Genomic DNA, 20,306 nt, shown 5'->3' on the forward strand with positions numbered 1-20,306 from the left:
GAGCATAAATCTGTTGTTTCAGACAGAGGCTGAAATGAGGAGCTGCAGCACTGCACAGTATGAGGAAAGTGAAGTGTTCTTGTGACTCCTTCAGACTTAATTGTTTCTCATGGGAACCACTTCTCTAGCATGATCAGTTGGAGCCTACTCTTTAAAATTATATATTCGCTAAATTAAGAGCACATCCTCAATTATCATTTGTGTAAAAACATTGATATTTGTTAAAGTGTCATTGGCTTTTCTGTAAAGCTTCTGTTTGATCTTCATTTATATCCTGTTGTTATCAGTGCACATCAACACCAAACCAATCTAAAAGTGTGTCATGCTGAAGTTTTTCTTCTGTTAAATGCTTCATTGTCAGTGTGTTGCAGTGCTTACAGGAATCGACGACGTGACACTGAAAATGTGTCTCAATAACAGAAGTTCCTCACATTTTCTGAGAACTGTATTTGGTTCAGATCAGGATGATTTCTGGTTTTCTAATTCATACTCTTGTTTATTTTGTTTCCATAGAAACTTGTAGAGGCAAGTATGGCAATGACAGAATATGTTTGTGTGTAAACTGTGGTTTATAACAACTTTATCTTCGGGACCCCTTTACAGTGCGATGGATAAATAACTTAATCAGTCATCTAATGTTTTATTGACTCAGGAAAAGTGGATATTTCTAATTTTCCAGTTCATTAGGTCTAGATTATAATTTAAAACTTGTTTTAATATTGAGTAAAATAAATAAATGTCACGGCTCAATAAAATAGTGGATGACTACTTCTCTACTTTAACTAACTACAAAAACACTCCTCTCTTTGTAGCTTGGCTCTTCACAAAAACACCAAAAATGAAAAATGGAATGTGTTGTAATGTGCTTTGAGATTCACTGAAACGAAAACGGGAATGATTTGTCCAAGATGCAAACAAACACCAGAGTAAATTTCAAGTTTCCAGGGATTAGTTAGTGACAATGGGAGAACCAAAGACTCACCGTTCACCACTGCCCATCCTTCCCCTCTCCTGGTGCTCTTGTGTCTGAGCTGCAGTGCTGTTTTGCTGGAGTTATTTTTCATGTTTTTCAATGTTTTCAATGTTTGTGCTCCAAAGTGTGTGTCTGCATGAGTGTATAAACAAGCGTTAACTTTGTTTAAAAAAGATACGGTGGTGTGGTTAGGTTGTTTATTGTTCTGCATGTCTGTGTGTATGGTATGTACTTGGCCGTGTGGTATACATGTGAGTGTATGCATAGATAAGAATGTCGTTAAATGTTGGGATCGTTGAATTCACAAGGGCTGACATTGTGGTTTTTGTGAGGCATCTGTCATCGACGTACCATTTTACATGTGTTTTGCATTGCATGTGGTTGTTGCTATTTGTAGATCAGATATTATACTGCTCCACTTAATCATGTCCGCTGATCTACATTGGGTTTGTTTGAGTGATTTTTGCTACTTGCTTGCTTTTATCCATCCAAGTCATGAGTTGTGTTTACTTTCTCACCTGGCCACTGTGACTTCTCCAAATGCATGCTGGGTAGCATCAACCATTTACCTTATATTCCCCTAACATCCTTTCCATGTCCCGCCCGCCTGCCTCTCACAGATGGCGCTCGGCCACCCACTCCATTCCCCTCCGGTTAGTTGTCTCCATAGAGCCTTGTGAAGTTTGACCTTTCTATGTTGCCATACCCCTCAATCGTTACCTCCAGACAGAATGGCCCTGGAGCTCAGAGCTTGGAAACGTCCATCCTACACAACATTAAGGGCAATTTTAATATAGAATGTTGGAAGCTCAATCTCTCAGGAAAATCGAAATAAAAGTTTAGATTTTCTTTAAAAAGGCATTAACTTCCCTTAAAGTTGTGTAGGTCACTTACACGCAGCTGATTGTAACAATCAAGGAAAACAGATCGAACCATTTAGTGTCCTGGATTTTAACCTTACTCATCATCAGGCTTCAGTTACGCTCTGCAAATAAAACTCTTTCACCAGGTAAGATTCGTTGACCAACACAATCATCAGCAGACCCTAAAGAGAGCCCTGATGCTATTCTAACACTAACACTGGTTCAATGCAGCTGAGTTTGAGGTTCTTTGATGATCTTGTGTTTGTGTCTCTGTGAGTGATTGTCTCTGTGTTTTGTTCTGTCTTCCTGTAGTGAGCTCTTAAAGCTCAGAATGGAGCTCATGTGTAGCGCAGGTGTGTAGACTCCAGTCAGGTGCATGAACAACCCTACAGTGACTCTCCTCTCTCTCCCTCTACACACACCTCTCTCTGCCTGTTCTCTTCTCTCTTCCCAGTCCAGTATGACTCAGTCTCTCTCTGGTTTTATGCTCTCGTTCCCAGTACTGGCCTCTGTGGGCTCCTCCTCCTCTCTCTCGCTCTCTCTCTCTCTCTCTCTCTCTCTCTCTCTCTCTCTCTCTCTCTCTCTCTCTCTCTCTCTCTCTCTCTCTCTCTCTCTCACCCTCCTGTCGTTCATTCACCTTTTTCTGCACCGGACTGTGAGAGCGCCCTGCTATGGCAGTTTTGTTGCCGAGCACTGTGGACATGCATGAGTCGCTGCATTGCTATGACTTTCACCGATGGCTCGTCATCATCCAAGAAATGTCTTGCGTGTGCATTGCAGTGCCCCCCACACCCCCCCCAAACCCCAGAAACATGGCAATGCTGAAACGCATGCTCCATCGACACTGTGGCCAGGATTACCTAAAGAACCTCCTCAAGCTCATTTCTACATGTTATCATTTCTGCTCATTCTGCCCCTCATACTGACGCTTTGTGAAGTATTGCGACGAGATATTTAAATGAAGCCATTTCTGTCTGGAGTACCTCTCTGTGTTCAGTCTTCAGGATATGACTCCTTTCAGTGTTGAGTTAAGCTCTTTTCCTTTTGCTGTAAAATTACATGAATCATTACACAGGTTCAGTCTAACCTCCACCACCACTATGACCGATGTCTCCGCTTCATTTTGCATTTCTGGTCTTTCTATGTGTACAAAATGTTCGCTGAAGACTTCTGATATATAGTTTCCTTTTAATGAAATGATTTAAAGATCAAACCTGTGTGCGGGCTTGGGTGATCTAGTGTGTTGATAAAATTACTTTATTACGTTTATACCACTTCTTTTAATTTCTCTCACTTAAAATGATTGTTTTCAAAACGGGTTGGTTTAAATCATTACAAGCCAGAGGAGAGTGAGCATCTTAAATGTAATCCAGCCGTTTGACAGGCGCCATTAATGATGCATTATGCACAAAACCTTTTTTTTTCTAGTTGCCTGAATCTGAAGCCTATACGATGACACACATCACTAGTCGAGGTTCTGTGAGAATAGCAGACGGTGCTTAAATCATGACATGCAATCACAACATCTGTTATGTCGATCAGTTAACTTCTCATTAACATTGTCTAAAGCTCGCCAACGACATCTCAGCCATAAAGTCCATTTATTCCATCAGGAACGACCATTACACTGGGGCAGTGATAAAGTTGTGTGCCAGTCATACGTGTAATTATGTGTATTTAAATAACCTCATGTTGTTTGTCAGCCTCACATGCACATAGGAATGTTTAGCTGTAAACCTGTTGTGTGGCAGTCTTTTGAAGTGTTAAGATAATGTTGTATGTCTGTCATCAATATAAGTGTAAGTAGACAATAGGGTGTTAATACATGTCTGTCTTTGTCGTAGCTAAACAACAAGACAGTTTTGTCTCGTCAGTGAAAAGAGTAGTGACTTTGTTCTGTCTATGTCTTGACTGACTTCTTCTAGTGTTGTGTGATAAAGACTCTTTCAAATGTGACGTTTAAGTGTTTGGCCCAATGTGTGTGAGACCTGCGGCCTGTGTACAAGTCATTAATCCAGGTCTCTGATTTTAAAGCCAACAGAGACTCCTCAGGTGGATGAGATGGGGGTAAGAAGCTCCGCCCCCCCCCCCCCCCCACCCCCTTGTCAGGGCCATGCCATGTTTAGATTTGCATTCTTTTCCTTGTTTGATATTCTTCTATTCTTTTCTTTGCATCCTATGATCTTTTGATTATTTCATTTTCTTTTCTTTTCCCATGATAAGGTTTCCATTCATTTTTTCCTCACTTTTGTTTTTTTATTCTTTTGCATTTATCCTCAAATTTTCCGAAATGTTTGGAGTTATTTCTAAGGAGAGTGTGTCGCTCAAACGTGACGCTGTGTGTCCCGTCAGGCGGGAGTGGTTTGGGGCCGCTCTTCACGTTTGCACTGTTGACACTGCTACATGGTCTCTGCCACCATTCTTACATGTGGGGTAGTGACCCATGGATGACCCCTGGGATCAGGTCACCCAGCTCTGACCTGTTAACCTCCTGGCCGACCCAATGGGGTTGGTCCCACTGTGACTCCGCATGCAGTGACTCTGGACTGAGGGTGCCATGCTTGTTTAGATATGTCCTGTCAAGTATGGCCAGGTTTCTCTCCAGCATGCACGCCTTCTTGCTTCCTCCCCTGTAGGTCTGTACAGTGACAGGGCTCCTGACTGTGCTTTGGATGCAGACGAACAGAAACATATCAGTTGCAGCTGCACTGCTTTAGAGAATCAACTTATTTTATATTACTTTCTGTTTCTATTCGATTTTGATCATAGTCTGCACATAAAGATGGACGAGGCTTCTCCACTTCCTCTTGTATGAAGCTAAAAAATCTTAGATATGGGTGCCGCCATTAATGACATTTTGACCCAGAGTCCGCACAGCAAATTAAAACCAAACTTACCTAAATAAATTCACACAAACAAACATGAGTGTTATAAAATGACAGAAACCATCTTTGAGACAAACACGTAAATGTGACTTACTATGACTTTCTAGTTTGGTCCATTTTCCATCCACTAACATGGTGGAGGCAGGGTTTATGACCCATACTACAGCCTGCCACCAGGGGGCAAACAAGATGATTTGGCTTCACTATTGGGGGGTATAATGTTCTCCATCTTTACGTATAGAACAAATATATATGGTATATGCCACCAGAGAACTTCTCAAATTCAACACTAGTTCTATGTTTATTTGATCACATAATAACGCAGTGTTGCTCTCTCAGCCCATATGTATCTGGTGCTGAGGTCTGACTTCGGACCTCATCATCCTGTAAAGCACAGCCAGGTAGTCCGTGTTCACTACCCACACTGTGGTTCCGCTGTCCTCTGACTCTGCACCGTCTCTCTTCAGAACACAGAGGACAGTGCCCGCATCTCCATCACCTTCTTTCGTCTGTTTCGAGTCATGCGGCTGGTTAAGCTGCTCAGCAGAGGGGAGGGCATCCGCACCCTGCTTTGGACTTTCATCAAATCCTTCCAGGTGAGACGTAATAAAATATTTCGGATTAGTCACAGAGGGAAGTAGTTCCAGCACTTCTATTAATCAATTTCTTCTTCCCTCTCCTCTGTAGGCTCTGCCATACGTTGCTCTTCTGATCGCCATGCTGTTCTTCATCTACGCTGTCATCGGCATGCAGGTTGGTGACTAAATGTGACAAAATATTTGTAGTGTCTGTTTTCCAACAGTTGTTTTCATGTGGACAGTTTTTTTTTTACTTCAGATGTTTGGAAAGATTGCGATGGTGGACGGTACACACATAAACAGAAACAACAACTTCCAGACCTTCCCTCAGGCCGTACTCCTTCTCTTCAGGTGTGTAGAGACCTAAGCTCAGGGCTCACACCCTGACACAGTGTGTTAAGTTTAATGGAATCTCTCTGTTGTGTTTTTGAAGGTGTGCCACCGGAGAGGCGTGGCAGGAGATCATGTTGGCCTGTATGTCGGGGAAACTGTGTGACCCAGAGTCCGACTACAACCCCGGGGAAGAGATGACATGTGGCAGCGGATTTGCAATCATTTACTTCATCACTTTCTACATGCTCTGCGCCTTCTTGGTACACAATCATTAAACGGTGTTATTTCTTAGTATTTCTAATTTACTCTGCTGAGCATTACATTTTATACTTTTAATCTAAAATGTAGAGTTTGTGTCAAGACAGGTTTCAGTCAAGAAAATCCAGCTTTGTTGAGGTACACAGCTGCAGGACTGAAATCTGATTGTTATTATTTATATTAGCATACACATTGATATATATATATATATATATTAGGTGGTTTCCTTGCTAGTATATATCAATAACTATTTTAGAATGATTAGAATTTTAGAAACTTTAATGCTACAACAATATTACTACAACATCTTAATTTTATGTAGTCCATAGAAATAATGGAATACCATGTGACTTTTAAATAAAAAAGTATGCCATTTGAGACACATGAAAAAGTACCACAATGCTTAACAGATGAATGTATATCAGACATTTCTCAACCGTCTCCAGATCATCAATTTGTTTGTGGCTGTCATCATGGACAACTTTGACTATTTGACACGTGATTGGTCGATTCTCGGTCCGCACCACCTGGATGAATTCAAGAGAATCTGGTCAGAGTACGACCCAGAGGCCAAGTATGTGCTGTGTTTCCCGCTGCATCTGTGAATGTTTCACATCCATGTTGCTGTAACTGTTATCAATTTACATGTATTACTTTTCCCGTGCAGAGGCAGGATCAAGCATCTGGATGTGGTGACTCTCCTGCGTCGTATTCAGCCTCCTCTTGGCTTCGGCAAACTGTGTCCTCACAGAGTGGCCTGCAAGGTGTTTTCTTCTACTATCTCATTTTCAAAGATCATTGATCATTAATCTGTTCTATGGTGTTAAATGCTTCGATTGTCTCTCCTCCCTCAGAGGCTGGTAGCCATGAACATGCCTCTGAACAGTGATGGCACAGTCATGTTTAACGCCACTCTGTTTGCACTGGTGCGAACGGCCCTGAAGATCAAAACAGAGGGTATGAGCCAAATATAAATCACATGACACAGTTTTTCTGCATAAAAATACCTGAACTACTCTGCTGATGCATTTACTTAGCCGGTTATTCTCTGTTTACTGCAATTATGGGGTCGTGTGGATTTAAAATGGCTGCAAACTGGAGTGCTGGTTTCTCACACACTTCCCTGTGGTGCAGGTAATCTGGAGCAGGCCAACGAAGAGCTGCGGGCCGTCATCAAGAAGATCTGGAAAAGAACCAGCATGAAGCTGCTAGATCAAGTGGTGCCTCCTGCTGGTGGTTAGTGGAATCGGCCTGTGTCTTTCATTGAGATCATACACCTGCTAATCCTGTCATACACATACCAAGCTAAAGCAACCTGTACAGAATCACATTACAAACATACACATGCACATTCATATGTGTGCTTCTATCTTAGTGAGGACGCTCGTTAGCATAATGCATTTCCTAGGGCCTTACCCTACTTTAACAATCACATCTCAATGCCTTACCCTAATCCATACATTGACCCTTAAAACAAGTCTTAACCCACAAACAGCCCTTTGAAAGAGTGTCCTCACTTTCCTAAACTGTCCTCACTCTGTAAGGTCTATCACTTGTAATGACCCCGCGACCCAGCTGACACTGGGGGAGAGGTGGGGTACACTCTGGACAGGTTGGCAGCCTATTGCAGAACCAAGATATAGAGACAAACAACCAGTCACACCCACGGGCAGTTAAGACACTCAAAAGAACCTTACCCTAATCTGCACTGAGGAGGAAGCTGAAGTCCCTGGAGAAAACCCACATAAACACGGGGAGACCCTGCAAACTAAAAACACAAAGACCCTGACTGAAACAGGATTATGCTTCTTGCAGTAAAGCGACAGTACAAACCACCTCACCACTGTGCAATGCTCTAAAAGGTCTCTGCTGAATGACCCTCACAGAGATATAAGTACAAGTATACAAACACATAAAGTTATAGCTGTATCATGTTGTTTCTGTTCTGCTCATATCTCCTGGTTGCCCCCTCAGCAGTGTGTTTCTTATCCATGTGTGTTTGATCCACACTCCTCCCTTCTGCCCTGGATGCTGATGGAGGCCACTGACTGTCCGCCGGGCTTTGGGCTTGCATGGCCTTGTAGACCACTGTGAAGTGCATGATCTGTCTCTCTCACTAATATCTGTCTCTCTCCTCTCTCTGTAATCGCTGTCCTGTTGTCACCGCTGAGCTTCTACAGCTTAATGTCCTCTCACTTTCTTATATATCTCTGTATCCAAAACTCTGAAACACTTCAGAATATTCTGAAGCAGTTCTGTTTTAGGGTGGTGGCATGGAACTAGTGTTGCCTCTGTCTCCAATCTTTGTCCCCAGAGTGCTTGTTCAAAGTGATTCAGACCCCTGCTTCAGAATGATTCTCACACACTATTGCACACACTTGCTAAAAACATAATGAAACAACAAATTTAAAAAATGACAACACTCACAATCGCAGTTTCTAATGTAGCATTTACTGATTCATACACATCATAAGAAAAATGCCCACATGAGCATAAACAGGAAAATTTACCCAAATGTATGATGCATAGATCTGCTTGCTTGCATGTGCAAAAGTAGCTGAGTAAGTCTCATTTTTTGACTCTGATCAAATTTTAATGGATTCTTACACCAATGTTTCTTGGTAATCCATCAAGTAGTTTTTACTTAATACTGCTAACTAATAAAAAATATAAACATAGCCTCCTTGGCAATAGTACAATTTTAAGTGATCATATGCTCATTTTAAAAAGGACCATATAATGTAGAAGATTTCACTTAGATCATCGAAAGCTTTTCAGAAGTATACATACACATAAAGAGAAGATATTATAGCCTATATTTGACCTTCTGTTCTTTCTGAAAAACAGTGAAGAATCTGTGCTGGTACAGATTGAGGTACAGTATATACACCATCAAGATGGATGTATATAATTCAAAATCAAGTCATTTGTTTGATGGGGTTGCAGCGTGCCTCACTTTTCATCCTGAGGTGATGAAAGCTGCAGTTTGAGTGGACGAGGGAGGAGAAGAGTCTCCCCTTCTCTCTCCCAGAGTTCTGTGCGTAGTGACCTGCTGACACAGGAAGCATTTGTGTGGTCTGTTCACTCAGATGATGAGGTAACCGTGGGGAAGTTCTATGCCACCTTCCTGATACAGGACTACTTTAGGAAATTCAAGAAACGTAAAGAGGAAGGCCTGGTGGGTGCTCATCCCTCCCAGAACAACACGGCCATCGCTCTGCAGGTGAGTTCCACAGAGTGTGTGTGTCTCTGAGAGTGTGTGAAGAGAGATGTGTGATAACATGATTTAACAAGCACTGTTGTATTTTGTTATGTCAAGTCTGTATTAAAATGTGTCTTTGTGCATTTCATTCAAATATCATCGAGTGTGCTAATGTTGTGGTTTATAATCCAGCAGGACATTCATGATGTTGGTGTCCAGTACGAATCTGTATGTCCCTAGTGTGTGACCTGCTTTGTGTCTCTGTCTGTTTACTAATCATATATGTTGATGTTAAGCGTGTGTCATCATCTCGAGCCATCACCTCATGTATTTTCTGTGCCTCACAGTTCACTCATCCACTCATGAAACTCACATGCAAAGCTTGTTACCACTTCTGTTACCGTATAACGTCTGATATATGGCCTCAGTGTATCACCATATATCATATTGTCAGACAGTAAATGTGACCAGCCTGGAGTTTATTTACCAGAAACTCTCTGTGCCTATTTAGTTTTGTTCACCTCCAGAGGAGAGAAGTTTGTTTACTGCACCCACTGAGGCCTTTGTGAGAGAAAGCACAGCTGGATGCCACACAAAACATTTCAGCCAATGCAGAAATATTCAAAGCAGGTTGCATTCAAGAGAGCACATCTGTCTGTCTGTGTGTTCTCATCTCTCACAGTCTGTCCGTAGTGTAAATGTCAGGTGTTGCATATACTCCAGCACAGGTGTGTGTGATGGTTGCGACTGTGTATGCATATGATGTCAGTTTTTCCTTTTATTTTGTAATGTGAGTTTTGAGATGAAGGTCCCAGCTGTAGTGCTTAGTCCTCTTGTTGTCATGGTTACAGGCTGGCCTTCGCACGCTGCATGATATCGGGCCCGAAATTCGCCGAGCGATATCATGTGATCTGCAGGATGACGAGCTAGTAGACTTTATTCCCGAGGAAGACGAGGAAATTTATAGGGTAACCTGTTTTAATTTTACCTGACAGGACAAATGTTTGTGGCTAAACTAACATTTTGTGCTTGAAGTTACCAACTAACGCTATTCCATGGTTATATATAAAAGTTCTCCTGTACTCAGAGAAACAGTATTAAATTAAATCTGTCATAGATTAACTGTCTCTTATTTTTATCGCCACATTAAGTAGATTTTTTTCATTTGGTTTATTTTTGATTAAGTTTTTCTTCCATTTCAGTTCCAACAAAGTACAGAGTGCATCCATTTTGCTCGCATGCATCATAAACCATGAAACCAGCTTCTCAACTTATTTTTGCTCATTAAATTTCTGAAAAGAAAATCAGCTCGCAGACTTAACATCAATAGCACATGTGTTCTGCTGCTCTGTGAGAAGTTCAGGCCCTGGTGGTTTTACATTGAACGTTCCTCCACAGCGTAACGGCGGACTCTTCGGTAACCATCTCATGAACGGTGGTCATCGGCGCTCCAACGGCCATCAGACCAACGCAACACAGCGACCCCTGCAGGTGCAGCCTCCGCCTCACTATGCCCACATGGAGCAGCCAGTGGGACGCCTGTCTCGAGCCAACGCCATGTCCCACCCCAACCACCATCACCACCACCACCATCATCACCACCGACACCACAACTCCTATGGCAAGTCTCCCAAATCCACCAACATCAACCTCAACAACGCCAATGTGTCCAGTTTGCCCAACGGAGGACACCATCGCTACTATGAACACGCACCTCCCAATGGCTACCCAGGTCTACGCAACTCCTACTATGAGTACGACAAGCCCCGGACACCCCAGGGTCAAAGGTATCCACACATTGATCATCAGCAGCATCATCATCAACCTTCTGATTCAAACAATATAGAATTAGATTTGCGAGATATCTGGTGAAATTTCAAATCCAAACAGGTTGGATGTTAAAATTACATGCGAAAGAATACATTTAAATGTTAAATTGTTGGTATTTGAAATCAGTTTTAGCAGAAAGCTTTTATGTGCAGCATAGGTTAATTCAATTGTGCCTGTGAGTGTCTCCTCCTTGTTGAAAACTGAATGTAGCTTTGAAGCTCCTTTCATCCAGAAGTCCTGAATAAGTAGACATGTCCACATAGTGTGTATAAAACTACCAGCCTCCTTGTAACACTTTCACTCTTTTCATTCAGCTATGGCAGCAGATAACTGAGAACTAATGGGACTTAAAAAACAAACTGTGATTAGTTTTTTACTGTATAAATGTTGCAAAAGTATTTTTTCCCACAGGCAGGAACCAGCTTCTCAAACCTGCGTGTTTCACAAGCCTTTATTGTAAACCTTTCTGTCCATACCGGATCACAAGCTGACTCATACTGACAGTTATCTACACAAGTGACCAACAGTACACACTTTTGCCCTGATTTTCCACACTCTCTTTAGTCCGCAGCTCTATGATCTGGCCTGTTTTTCTTTTAACACTGCAAACTTTGCAAACAATTTCATCGCTGCCACTTTATAAAACTGAATTCTTAGCTCGTCTCTGATCTTGAAGAGTAGAAAATTGAATTGTCAACCAACACTGGGGTCAACGTCCACCATCACACTCTCTCCTCCTCATACATATATATGAAAATGCTGTATATGTTTCATATACTGTATAATATATATATGTACCCACGCTTTCTCCTCCATTTTCTCTGTGTTTCTCTCCTCCTCCCTTTGTCCTTCCTAACCAAAATGCTTTCTCTTGACCATCTCTCTGCTTTCTTGGACAGAAGGCGCTACTATGAGACCTATGTTAGGTATGTTGTTTATTTAGGATTGGCTCCAACAGTCTGTCTCGACCGTAAAAAAAAGAAGGACTTATATTTTTTTAAATAATTGTTTTATTTTGACTTGGTTTTGGATCAATGAATGGCTGCATCCCTGCTAAGTAAGTGTTGTGAGCTATATGCTGGCTAGTCATTTGCCTGGTTTAGTTTTATTGCACAGTTTTATTAAGTCTTAAAAGTATCAGGAGAACAAACGCAAACGTGAGTGGCCAGCATATTGCTGAGAGCAGCCCTGCTTCGTGCATGTGTAAAAGTGATGTGCTTGCTGTGAAGAAGGACAGAGAGGCTCAACGTTTTCTCCACTAGTCACCAGTAGTTCTCATTTACACTCCTATGCCTAAAGTTGCACAGCCCGACAACACCAAATTCACTTCAAGATTCTTAACCAGAAAGAAATCTGTGGTTTGATAAATATGATAAAAGTGGGACATTTAGATGACAGCGCGATGCTTTTCAGCCCTAAACCTCTGCCTGTTGTCTCTGCTTGACCATGGTTAAGATAAATAAGGGTGGTCAGTTCAATTGCTGCCCCCTGGAGGCTTGCGTCTGCATGGCAGTGCATGGCCCTTCCCCATCCCCCTCCCTGAATAGCCACTGTGTGCATGCTCTGACCCCTGCAACCTGACCTTTCCTCAGGTCCCAAGGAGGGGATAGCCGCCACCCCACCATCCGCAGGGAGGAGGAATTGGATGAAGATCGCTTATCTGGGGAGTATTACAGTGGGGAGGAGTTTTATGAGGATGACAGTATGCTGTCTGGGGAAAGGTATGACTCTCACTGACTGATTGTCTGAATTTAACCTATGTATTATTTTACCCTGAATCCTTTTAATCAAGTCTCTCAACAAGCTCTTTATTCAATATGTGGACAGGTATCAGAACAGTGACACAGAGTATGAGACTCCGAAAGGTTACCACCACCCTGACACTTACTATGACGATGATGAGCAGCCTCTCTACCGTGACTCACGGAGGTCACCAAAGAGACGGCTGCTTCCTGCCACACCTCAAGGTAGGCTCCTCATCCTTATCTGTATCACAGAGTGTATTTTAACATGGACGACGCTTTACATGAATGAGAAAACCTTGCCTTATGTGTATTGTACATTGTTTCTGTGATATTGAGTTCGATTGCCAGGATGTCCATTCAATTATACCATCATATAAGTTAGCCTCAGCTATAGGCTAGCTATTAAGCAATGGTGTTATATATACAGTAGTATGCAGCGTTGGAAATAACCATCACAAATCTCCTTTCCTTCACTTAATCCACACACACCAACTCCTTTATGATTTATCCACTCACCCAGTTTCACAGTGTTTGCAGTGTGAAGGTTTTGCATGCTGCTGACGTTTCCTGCATGCTGTCACTCACAGCGTCCACCTGTTCAGGTCACAGGAGGCCATCCTTCAACTTTGAGTGTCTGCGCAGACAAAGTAGCCAGGACGAGCTTCCACATCAGCGCACTGCTCTTCCACTGCACCTTATGCAGCACCAGGTAACGCAGGCACATAGACTGCATACCCATTGACACTGCATTGTGTTTTGTCTGGTTTGAAGTGACCTATTGAATGAACTGATCATGTCCCTTTTTTATAAATGAATATGGCAGACATTTGTTGAATCGAGGTAACACCTGTGTTCATGGCTTTGTCAGGTAATGGCTGTAGCAGGCCTGGACTCCAGCAGAGCCCACCGCCTCTCCCCGACCCGCTCCACCCGCTCCTGGGCAACTCCCCCTGCCACCCCGGCTAGTAAAGACCAGTCGCCATACTACACCCCTCTCATCCGTGTGGACCACCCCCACAGGGAGAGTGTCGCTAGCAGCCAAGTGTCCGTGCGTAAGAGCTCCTGGTACACAGACGACCCTGACTTTTCCCAAAGGATGTACTCACCTGTCCATCTACAGGTGCCACCTGAATACCACAGCCAATACCACCAGAAGAGAGGCAGCGCCACCAGCCTGGTGGAAGCGGTGAGTTTGAGGGTATTTAGAAAGTAAAGATGTCTCCGACCAGATCATTAGATCTTTATAGATATTTCCTCTTGTTCGAACAAAATGTTGCAAGCAATATAAGCAAAATTACAACCTATTTTTTTCCTCATATACTGTGAGCAGGTTTTGATATCTGAAGGGCTTGGGAGATACGCCAAGGATCCCAAGTTTGTCGCCGCCACAAAGCACGAGATAGCAGACGCGTGTGAGATGACGATAGACGAGATGGAGAGCGCAGCCAGCCATCTACTGAACGGCGGGATTGCTCGGGGCGTCAACGGGGTCAACGTGTTTCCCCTTTTGACACCAAGGGACTATGAACTGCAGGACACCACAGCCAGCTACAGCGACGAGGAGCCAGAGACAGAACTCAGAGCTCCTTACGAGGAGGACCTGGCAGACGAGATGATCTGCATCACGACTTTATAGCAGTGGCTGGAGAAATCTGCGAATTAGAACCTTTGTGAGACTACAACCCATGGAACTAAAAAAAAGAGTAATGCACCTGTTGGCTCCAACCAAAAGAAGTGCCTTTTACCTTGAAGAGAAAAGGCATATAGAGGAAAGACACATAGTCCCGTTCATTTAATTATCCTCCACCTGCCAGCAAGAGGACGTGACAGCGCAGAGCCACACACCATCCCCGCTGTGCACAGAGGCCCAGGCTGAACCCTCTCGTCCAAGGCCTTGACCTGGAGGTGACGTACAGGTTCATCCTGCGGCCAATCAGAGACAAGGACAGTGATGCCATTGAAAGATGGATCAATTGGCAAAGGTGTGAGACACTGTATAGGGCTGGTCTCTAAGGGTGATGACAATCAGATGTACGATGTCATTACCTCAGTCACTTTATTAAGGTTCGGCATATCATGCAAGTTTTCAATGCAAGCATAGAAAGGCATATCTCCTCCTTAGTCGTTTGAACGAGTTGATCCCTTTGTTGTTGGAACAGATTGTGAAGCGGTTGCTGCAGCCGAGTCAAAAAAGCGAAGAGCACCAGTAGAGTCGTACCAGATTTATGCAGGAACAAACTGTCCTACTTATAGCATCACTCAACTTGAGATATGTACTTTTGAAGCGACAAACGCATTTGTGATAAATGCACTAGCCGGCAGGTTATTTTAAATTTTAGAATATCCTGATTAATATTTCATAGTTGATATGCTGTAAATTGTATTATACAACAAAAGAAACTTTGTAAAGAGATATTCTATATTTTGTAATTATGTTTCATTTAAAAGATCAGCAATATGGACCCTTGTGACTCCCGTTATGCTATAAAAGCAGATTTGCATTTTATTAAGTACAATATTCCAACATTTCTTTGCCTTTTGTTTATTTGCTATATGCACCCTTTATTTTGCCTATGAAACGGCAGTTGAAGAGGTTCCACTTGTGCGACAACACTGCTGCACAAGATATGCAAATGGATTTGATTTCTCAGCATCATGTGCTACTTCATCAAACCAACACCAGTTGCATAAGGTTAAGTCCCCTTTAAAGGAGCGTTTTTCAAAAAGCAAGCCTCAAGGATCCAGTGCCGAAATTTTATACAGATGTGACAACCACATTTGTTTTGCATCTTCTGTGCAGGGCATGCACAAGAATTTAATGCTGCTTTTTTTAGTTGGTTTTCAGAAGTTAACTTTTATGGTTTTGTCAGCCCCAACTGAAATGCCTTTTTGCTGCTGAATGGAAGAAAAATGACAGATGGTAATAACAGGGATAAAATTAATATTTCTCATAGCGTGTGCTGGGATTTTCCATGACTCTTTGTTGATCATGGTGTGATTCCATAAATAAAAAAAACAACAACTTTGTACTGAATCTTCACAGTCACATTTTAGTCTTCATGTAGTGTGCGAGGGCTCAGAGCCTGTGGTGGAAGGAGACGACGTATGCACTCATCCAAAGGTCAGAAACAGCCCAAAATGCATTGTGCATGGAAGGACAGAGGGTTTCCTGGTGTCAGGACGCTGGAGAGAGGCTAAGCAATACAACCCCCCCCCCCCGCCCCTTTCTCTCTCAGCCTGCCTGGTTCCTGCGTACAGAATACCTCGTTAGGCAACGGTGACAACATATCATTGTTTCAACCTATCTGTCTGTCCACAGTGGAGTGTGAAAGAGATTACGTAGGGTTGAACTTGGACTTTGTGTTTTTTACTCTATTCTGAGACCAGGGAGGAAAAACTCACCCTGGATGCATGAAAATAAGCAACTGAGGCCCACAACTTAGAACACAAACAACAAAATATCTTTTATTGGTTATCACTTATTGATCACAATGAGGCTAAAGGACTAAAATACTGAACTGGGCTTTTTCAGTTATTACCATGGAGAGTTTGAATTATCACCAAGGATATTTAGGGTGAACGTGATCTGTTGTTCATGAGTGTTTGATTGGCAGGCGAGTGCAGAGTGTGCTCTAACTCAACCGAATACTGTCATGAAAATGTAGGTTTTCCACTTTGTGTGCACATTGAAAGGGCTCTTTGAATTGTTTGTGAGTAAAAAAAAAAAAAAGTGCTCTAGTCCTTTTTGTTGACGACCGTCAAATAAAAGGACCAGGCACAAAACAGGCACATTGTACTATTCGTAGCAATTACAGTACTGATGAACTGAAGATATGCATCATTTTGTAAACACTTTTAAAAGTTTGTGTTAAACTAAAGATGAAAAAGAACTTACTTTTACCTCATGTCAGGGATTCCTGAAAAAAAAGAGAATAAATGATTTGGTTCATTCTATACCAATGGTATTTAAATATTAGCACATAGCTGTTTGTCTTTGCACAAGTAACTGTATAGTGCTTTCTTTTCTCTTTTTTCTAAACAGATTTGTGTATTAAGGTGAGAAGATTTTGTACTTTTTGTGACCGTGTGTATGGTTTAGTGGAATCTATATTTGTCATTTACACCACACCTTAAGATGCTGGGAATGAAAGAGTAGAAAAAAATATTTTCAAGGTGCACTGTTCCTCTGTTCATGGGATAGGGAAAAAATAAAATGGTAAAGAACAGTTTACAGAGAAACACATTGATTTGAACATTTCTATTAGTTTTCTTCATATTGTTCTGATTCTAATTACTATAACAACTATTAATGTTCTGAAAGCTGTATTTAAATAGAAGATAATGTAAAATATGTATAAAAGTATGGAAAGACCCACGGTAATGTTCTCTACTTGAAAGTCTTGATATTTGCTCCTTAATGTTTTTATTCAGTACAACATGATTTCTCTTAGTAGCAAATGCTTTACTATAACCTTCTAGGTTTTGTATAAATACATTTTTTATTTTATTTTGGCCTTGACTTTATTTGAATCGATACTGATATTTATTTTCTATTGATCATCATTGAATAAACCTATGCTTAATTACTGTTCTCTTTTATTTGTTTTCTGCAAAATTACATTGGACACATTTTTTACACATTTTTTACAAATAACATGATAGATGAGCTCATTTTATATACGTTAAAACCACATGTACGTTTAAAAAACAAAAACTGTAGTCACAGCAGATCACTGATGTAACAGGTTACAAAAAGTGAATTAAACACGTTTCAGTTTGTAGATGTGTTCCCTCTTCAGCTGGGAGAAACTTTGTTTGTCGCATTTTCCACAGTCGTCACTGCCTCCGACTCGTCATCCTGATCCCAGGGCTCTTTCCCACACATCAGGAAGGGCACAGCGTACTTACGGAACTAGAGAAAAAGAAAATAACACAGAACCTAACAAGTTTAGCAAAGATAAGGAATACTGTCTTTTTTCCTGCATCAACAAACATTCACACATCATTAGGCTGCTAGTTCAGGGTCTATTAATGTGCGTACATACATACATCAGAATAATGTAAATTATATCCAGTATAAAATAAATGTCAGATTTATCAATTATTGATTTTAATATATTGCAAAAATAAAGAATACATTTAAATCAACTTAAAAATAAAAGTCTTAATTGTTTTTCTGAGTCTCAAAGAATTAAAAGCCAATTAATTTATATATTTTCTTTATAATACTGTAAATACTAATATCCATGCACTAAGTATCTATTTTACAACAATGTACTTAATTGTATATTAACACTAGATGGTGCTGATGCCCCAGAAGAGAGAAATGTTTTATTCATAAGCTTTTCTCTACAGTTCATCCTGCAATCAGACTAAACTCCATTGTAAATGTATCTGAATGGTTACACTACCTGTTTGTTGAGGTAGATGTAGATAATAGGATTGTACACAGTGCTGCTCTTGGCCAGGTAGACGGGTACTGTGCCCACCAGTGGGTGAATCTCCACATCAGGGTTGAAGACCACTAGCATGGCCAGGCCGGCATAAGGTAGCCAGCTGATCAGAAACGTCAGGACCATCAGAATCACCATGAACGCCACCTTCATCTCTGCTTTAGCGACCGCACCGCCCTCCAAACAGGCCAACTTAGATACCTGTCACACACAATGACAATACAAGCAGTATTGTACAACAATGTTAAAGTAATGTATTAATTGATACAAATTATTTCATATTAAATTTTTACATTGATAATATAATTGCAACAGGTAATAGGTCAGCACACTGGTCCAGTGGTTAGCACCACATGTTTGTGTCCATGGTTTTACTCTTCTCCCACAGTCCAAAGACATGATTGGAGTTTAGTTAATTGGAGAATTTAAATTGACCATAGGTGTGAATGGTTGTTTGTGTATATGTCGGCTGGTGAACTGTCTAGGTTGTACCCCACCTCTTACCCCATGTCACCCCAGCCCTGCTGTGGCCATTAAAGGTCAAGCGCTATAGATATCAAATGGATAAATGGAAGTAACTAGCATTTATCACTTAATACCCAGTGTGATATTTTAGCCTAGTGGTTCGCAGCCTGAGTGGTCGGTCCCCTCTTTGAGGTCTCAAGATAACTCTTCAAGATTGTGATATCAAACAATGTTCTGCTGTGCAAGTTTGTTTTCTTTTGGCATTTTCCAAAACCTTTAACCAAGATTTATAAGAAGTTAGAACAGAAATATGAAGGACCCATATTTGCTTTTTGTAATAGTTGTTGTAATCAGATAAATGTAGTGACTTGAAAACTAACAAGGTGAAAAGTAAAATAAAATGTAAAATCACCTGGTGTAACGTCCACAACAGTTTTGCATAGGACAGCCCAATAATGGCACAAGGAACGGCAAAACACACTGCGAAATAAGCCAGGATGTAAGAGACGTTGTGAGGGTCTCGGTCGTGCCAGTCTGGAGCGCAGGACGTTCCGACACCCTCCAGCTCGTACCTGCCCCAGCCAAACAGTGGGGGTAGGTTCCAGGTGAGCGACCACAGCCATGAAAAAGCAATACCTCCAACTGCATGCTTCTTTTGGAATATCATCTGGCCCAGAGGCTTACACACAACGAACATCCTCTCCACTGCGATCAGAGCGACTGTGCACAGAGATGTGATGCCTGCAGACCGTTGAAAACATGTGAAATGAATATTGCACAATGTAAAATTATGAAAGGACATTTCTCTTCTTGTTAATCTGAACTAAATCATTTATTGGGCACATTTAGCAATAATCAATCACATCCTGATCCACATGTTGCACCCTTTTAAATATTTTGTTTCATAATAACTTTGTATTTTAAAAGAACTACTTCACATAACTTGGTCTTGTCTTTCCACTCACCACACAAGGACACTGCGAAGCCCTCCATCACGCAGCCTGTTCTGCCCAGGGAGAAGTACCCCTGGGCATTGTTGACCACAGACAGCACCCCTCCAGTCATGGCTGTGCCCAGGTCAGCCACAGCCATGTTCACCAGAGCGTAGTTGAGTGGCTGCCTCAGCTGCTTGTGCATCAGAGACACAATAATCACTGTAGCGTTGAGTACGATGGCCGGACCGGTGAAAAGAGCCATAATGACGGAGAGAATGATGAAGCCTGTGTGTGACAGAGGGGGATCCCCCTGTGGGCCAAGGTAGGAGGAAGCATTTGGTGAAAAGTAAGACGGCTGCATGGCTGCAGAGCTTTTTAAAAAAGTGGTGAGGTTGTGCCTCCTCCACCTGGGACTTCTGGATCCTCGATATCTCACAACAGGAGTGTGACAGCTGAGATTGGATGCCTGGAGTCCAAGAATAACTCCTCCAGATCTGGACTTAACAAAGAGTAATTCCTTCAAATGATGATCCGGGATGCTTTCAGTTGATTGTAAAGGCACTTACACAAGATGACTACACATGCGCTCTTTACTGGGATCAGTCTACAGAGCACGACCAGTATGCTTTAAACAAAATGCTTTACAGAGCCAAACTATGAACTTAAAACAATTTTCTTTTGCTTACAGGGAGGTTGAATTGTGGACAAGCTGTTGGTTAAACAAATGAGACTGACAATGGAATCAAGATGGTGAGATGATAACATCATGCACAGTTAAAGTTGAAC

The 20,306-nt window shown here is 41.8% G+C and overlaps 2 protein-coding genes across 18 annotated transcripts in view; one reads left to right on the forward strand and one right to left on the reverse strand.

Annotated features, from left to right (window-relative positions):
- The window catches only part of cacna1da (calcium channel, voltage-dependent, L type, alpha 1D subunit, a), a 60,337-nt gene extending 43,084 nt beyond the window's left edge, over nucleotides 1-17,253 (forward strand). For 6 of the 17 annotated variants that reach the window (XM_069536933.1, XM_069536975.1, XM_069536951.1 and 3 more), the window contains 17 exons: nucleotides 5,189-5,317; nucleotides 5,409-5,474; nucleotides 5,559-5,650; nucleotides 5,733-5,892; nucleotides 6,337-6,464; nucleotides 6,558-6,654; nucleotides 6,745-6,847; nucleotides 7,025-7,126; nucleotides 8,980-9,113; nucleotides 9,944-10,060; nucleotides 10,491-10,879; nucleotides 11,822-11,848; nucleotides 12,515-12,643; nucleotides 12,750-12,889; nucleotides 13,255-13,376; nucleotides 13,536-13,853; nucleotides 13,998-17,253. In XM_069536933.1, the coding sequence (XP_069393034.1) occupies nucleotides 5,189-5,317; nucleotides 5,409-5,474; nucleotides 5,559-5,650; nucleotides 5,733-5,892; nucleotides 6,337-6,464; nucleotides 6,558-6,654; nucleotides 6,745-6,847; nucleotides 7,025-7,126; nucleotides 8,980-9,113; nucleotides 9,944-10,060; nucleotides 10,491-10,879; nucleotides 11,822-11,848; nucleotides 12,515-12,643; nucleotides 12,750-12,889; nucleotides 13,255-13,376; nucleotides 13,536-13,853; nucleotides 13,998-14,303 (2,559 nt within the window). In that variant the 3' untranslated portion in view covers nucleotides 14,304-17,253. Of the gene's footprint in view, nucleotides 1-3,870; nucleotides 3,904-5,188; nucleotides 5,318-5,408; nucleotides 5,475-5,558; nucleotides 5,651-5,732; nucleotides 5,893-6,336; nucleotides 6,465-6,557; nucleotides 6,655-6,744; nucleotides 6,848-7,024; nucleotides 7,127-8,979; nucleotides 9,114-9,943; nucleotides 10,061-10,490; nucleotides 10,880-11,821; nucleotides 11,849-12,514; nucleotides 12,644-12,749; nucleotides 12,890-13,254; nucleotides 13,377-13,535; nucleotides 13,854-13,997 lie in introns of those variants that run through there. The other 11 variants (XM_069536913.1, XM_020101633.2, XM_069536940.1 and 8 more) reach the window with 6 other exon arrangements.
- A 188-nt stretch (nucleotides 17,254-17,441) lies between these two features.
- On the reverse strand, nucleotides 17,442-20,018 carry LOC109638545 (parapinopsin-like). The gene is made up of 4 exons (XM_020101566.2): nucleotides 19,551-20,018; nucleotides 18,998-19,326; nucleotides 18,079-18,321; nucleotides 17,442-17,579 (listed from the first exon to the last, which is right to left on the reverse strand). Exons 1-4 carry the CDS (start codon nucleotides 19,879-19,881, stop codon nucleotides 17,463-17,465), a joined length of 1,020 nt encoding a protein of 339 aa, XP_019957125.1. The 5' UTR covers nucleotides 19,882-20,018; the 3' UTR covers nucleotides 17,442-17,462.
- Nucleotides 20,019-20,306: the final 288 nt, after the last annotated feature.

Source organism: Paralichthys olivaceus, chromosome 2 (genome assembly GCF_024713975.1).
Source record: "Paralichthys olivaceus isolate ysfri-2021 chromosome 2, ASM2471397v2, whole genome shotgun sequence".
Lineage (NCBI taxonomy): Eukaryota > Metazoa > Chordata > Actinopteri > Pleuronectiformes > Paralichthyidae > Paralichthys > Paralichthys olivaceus.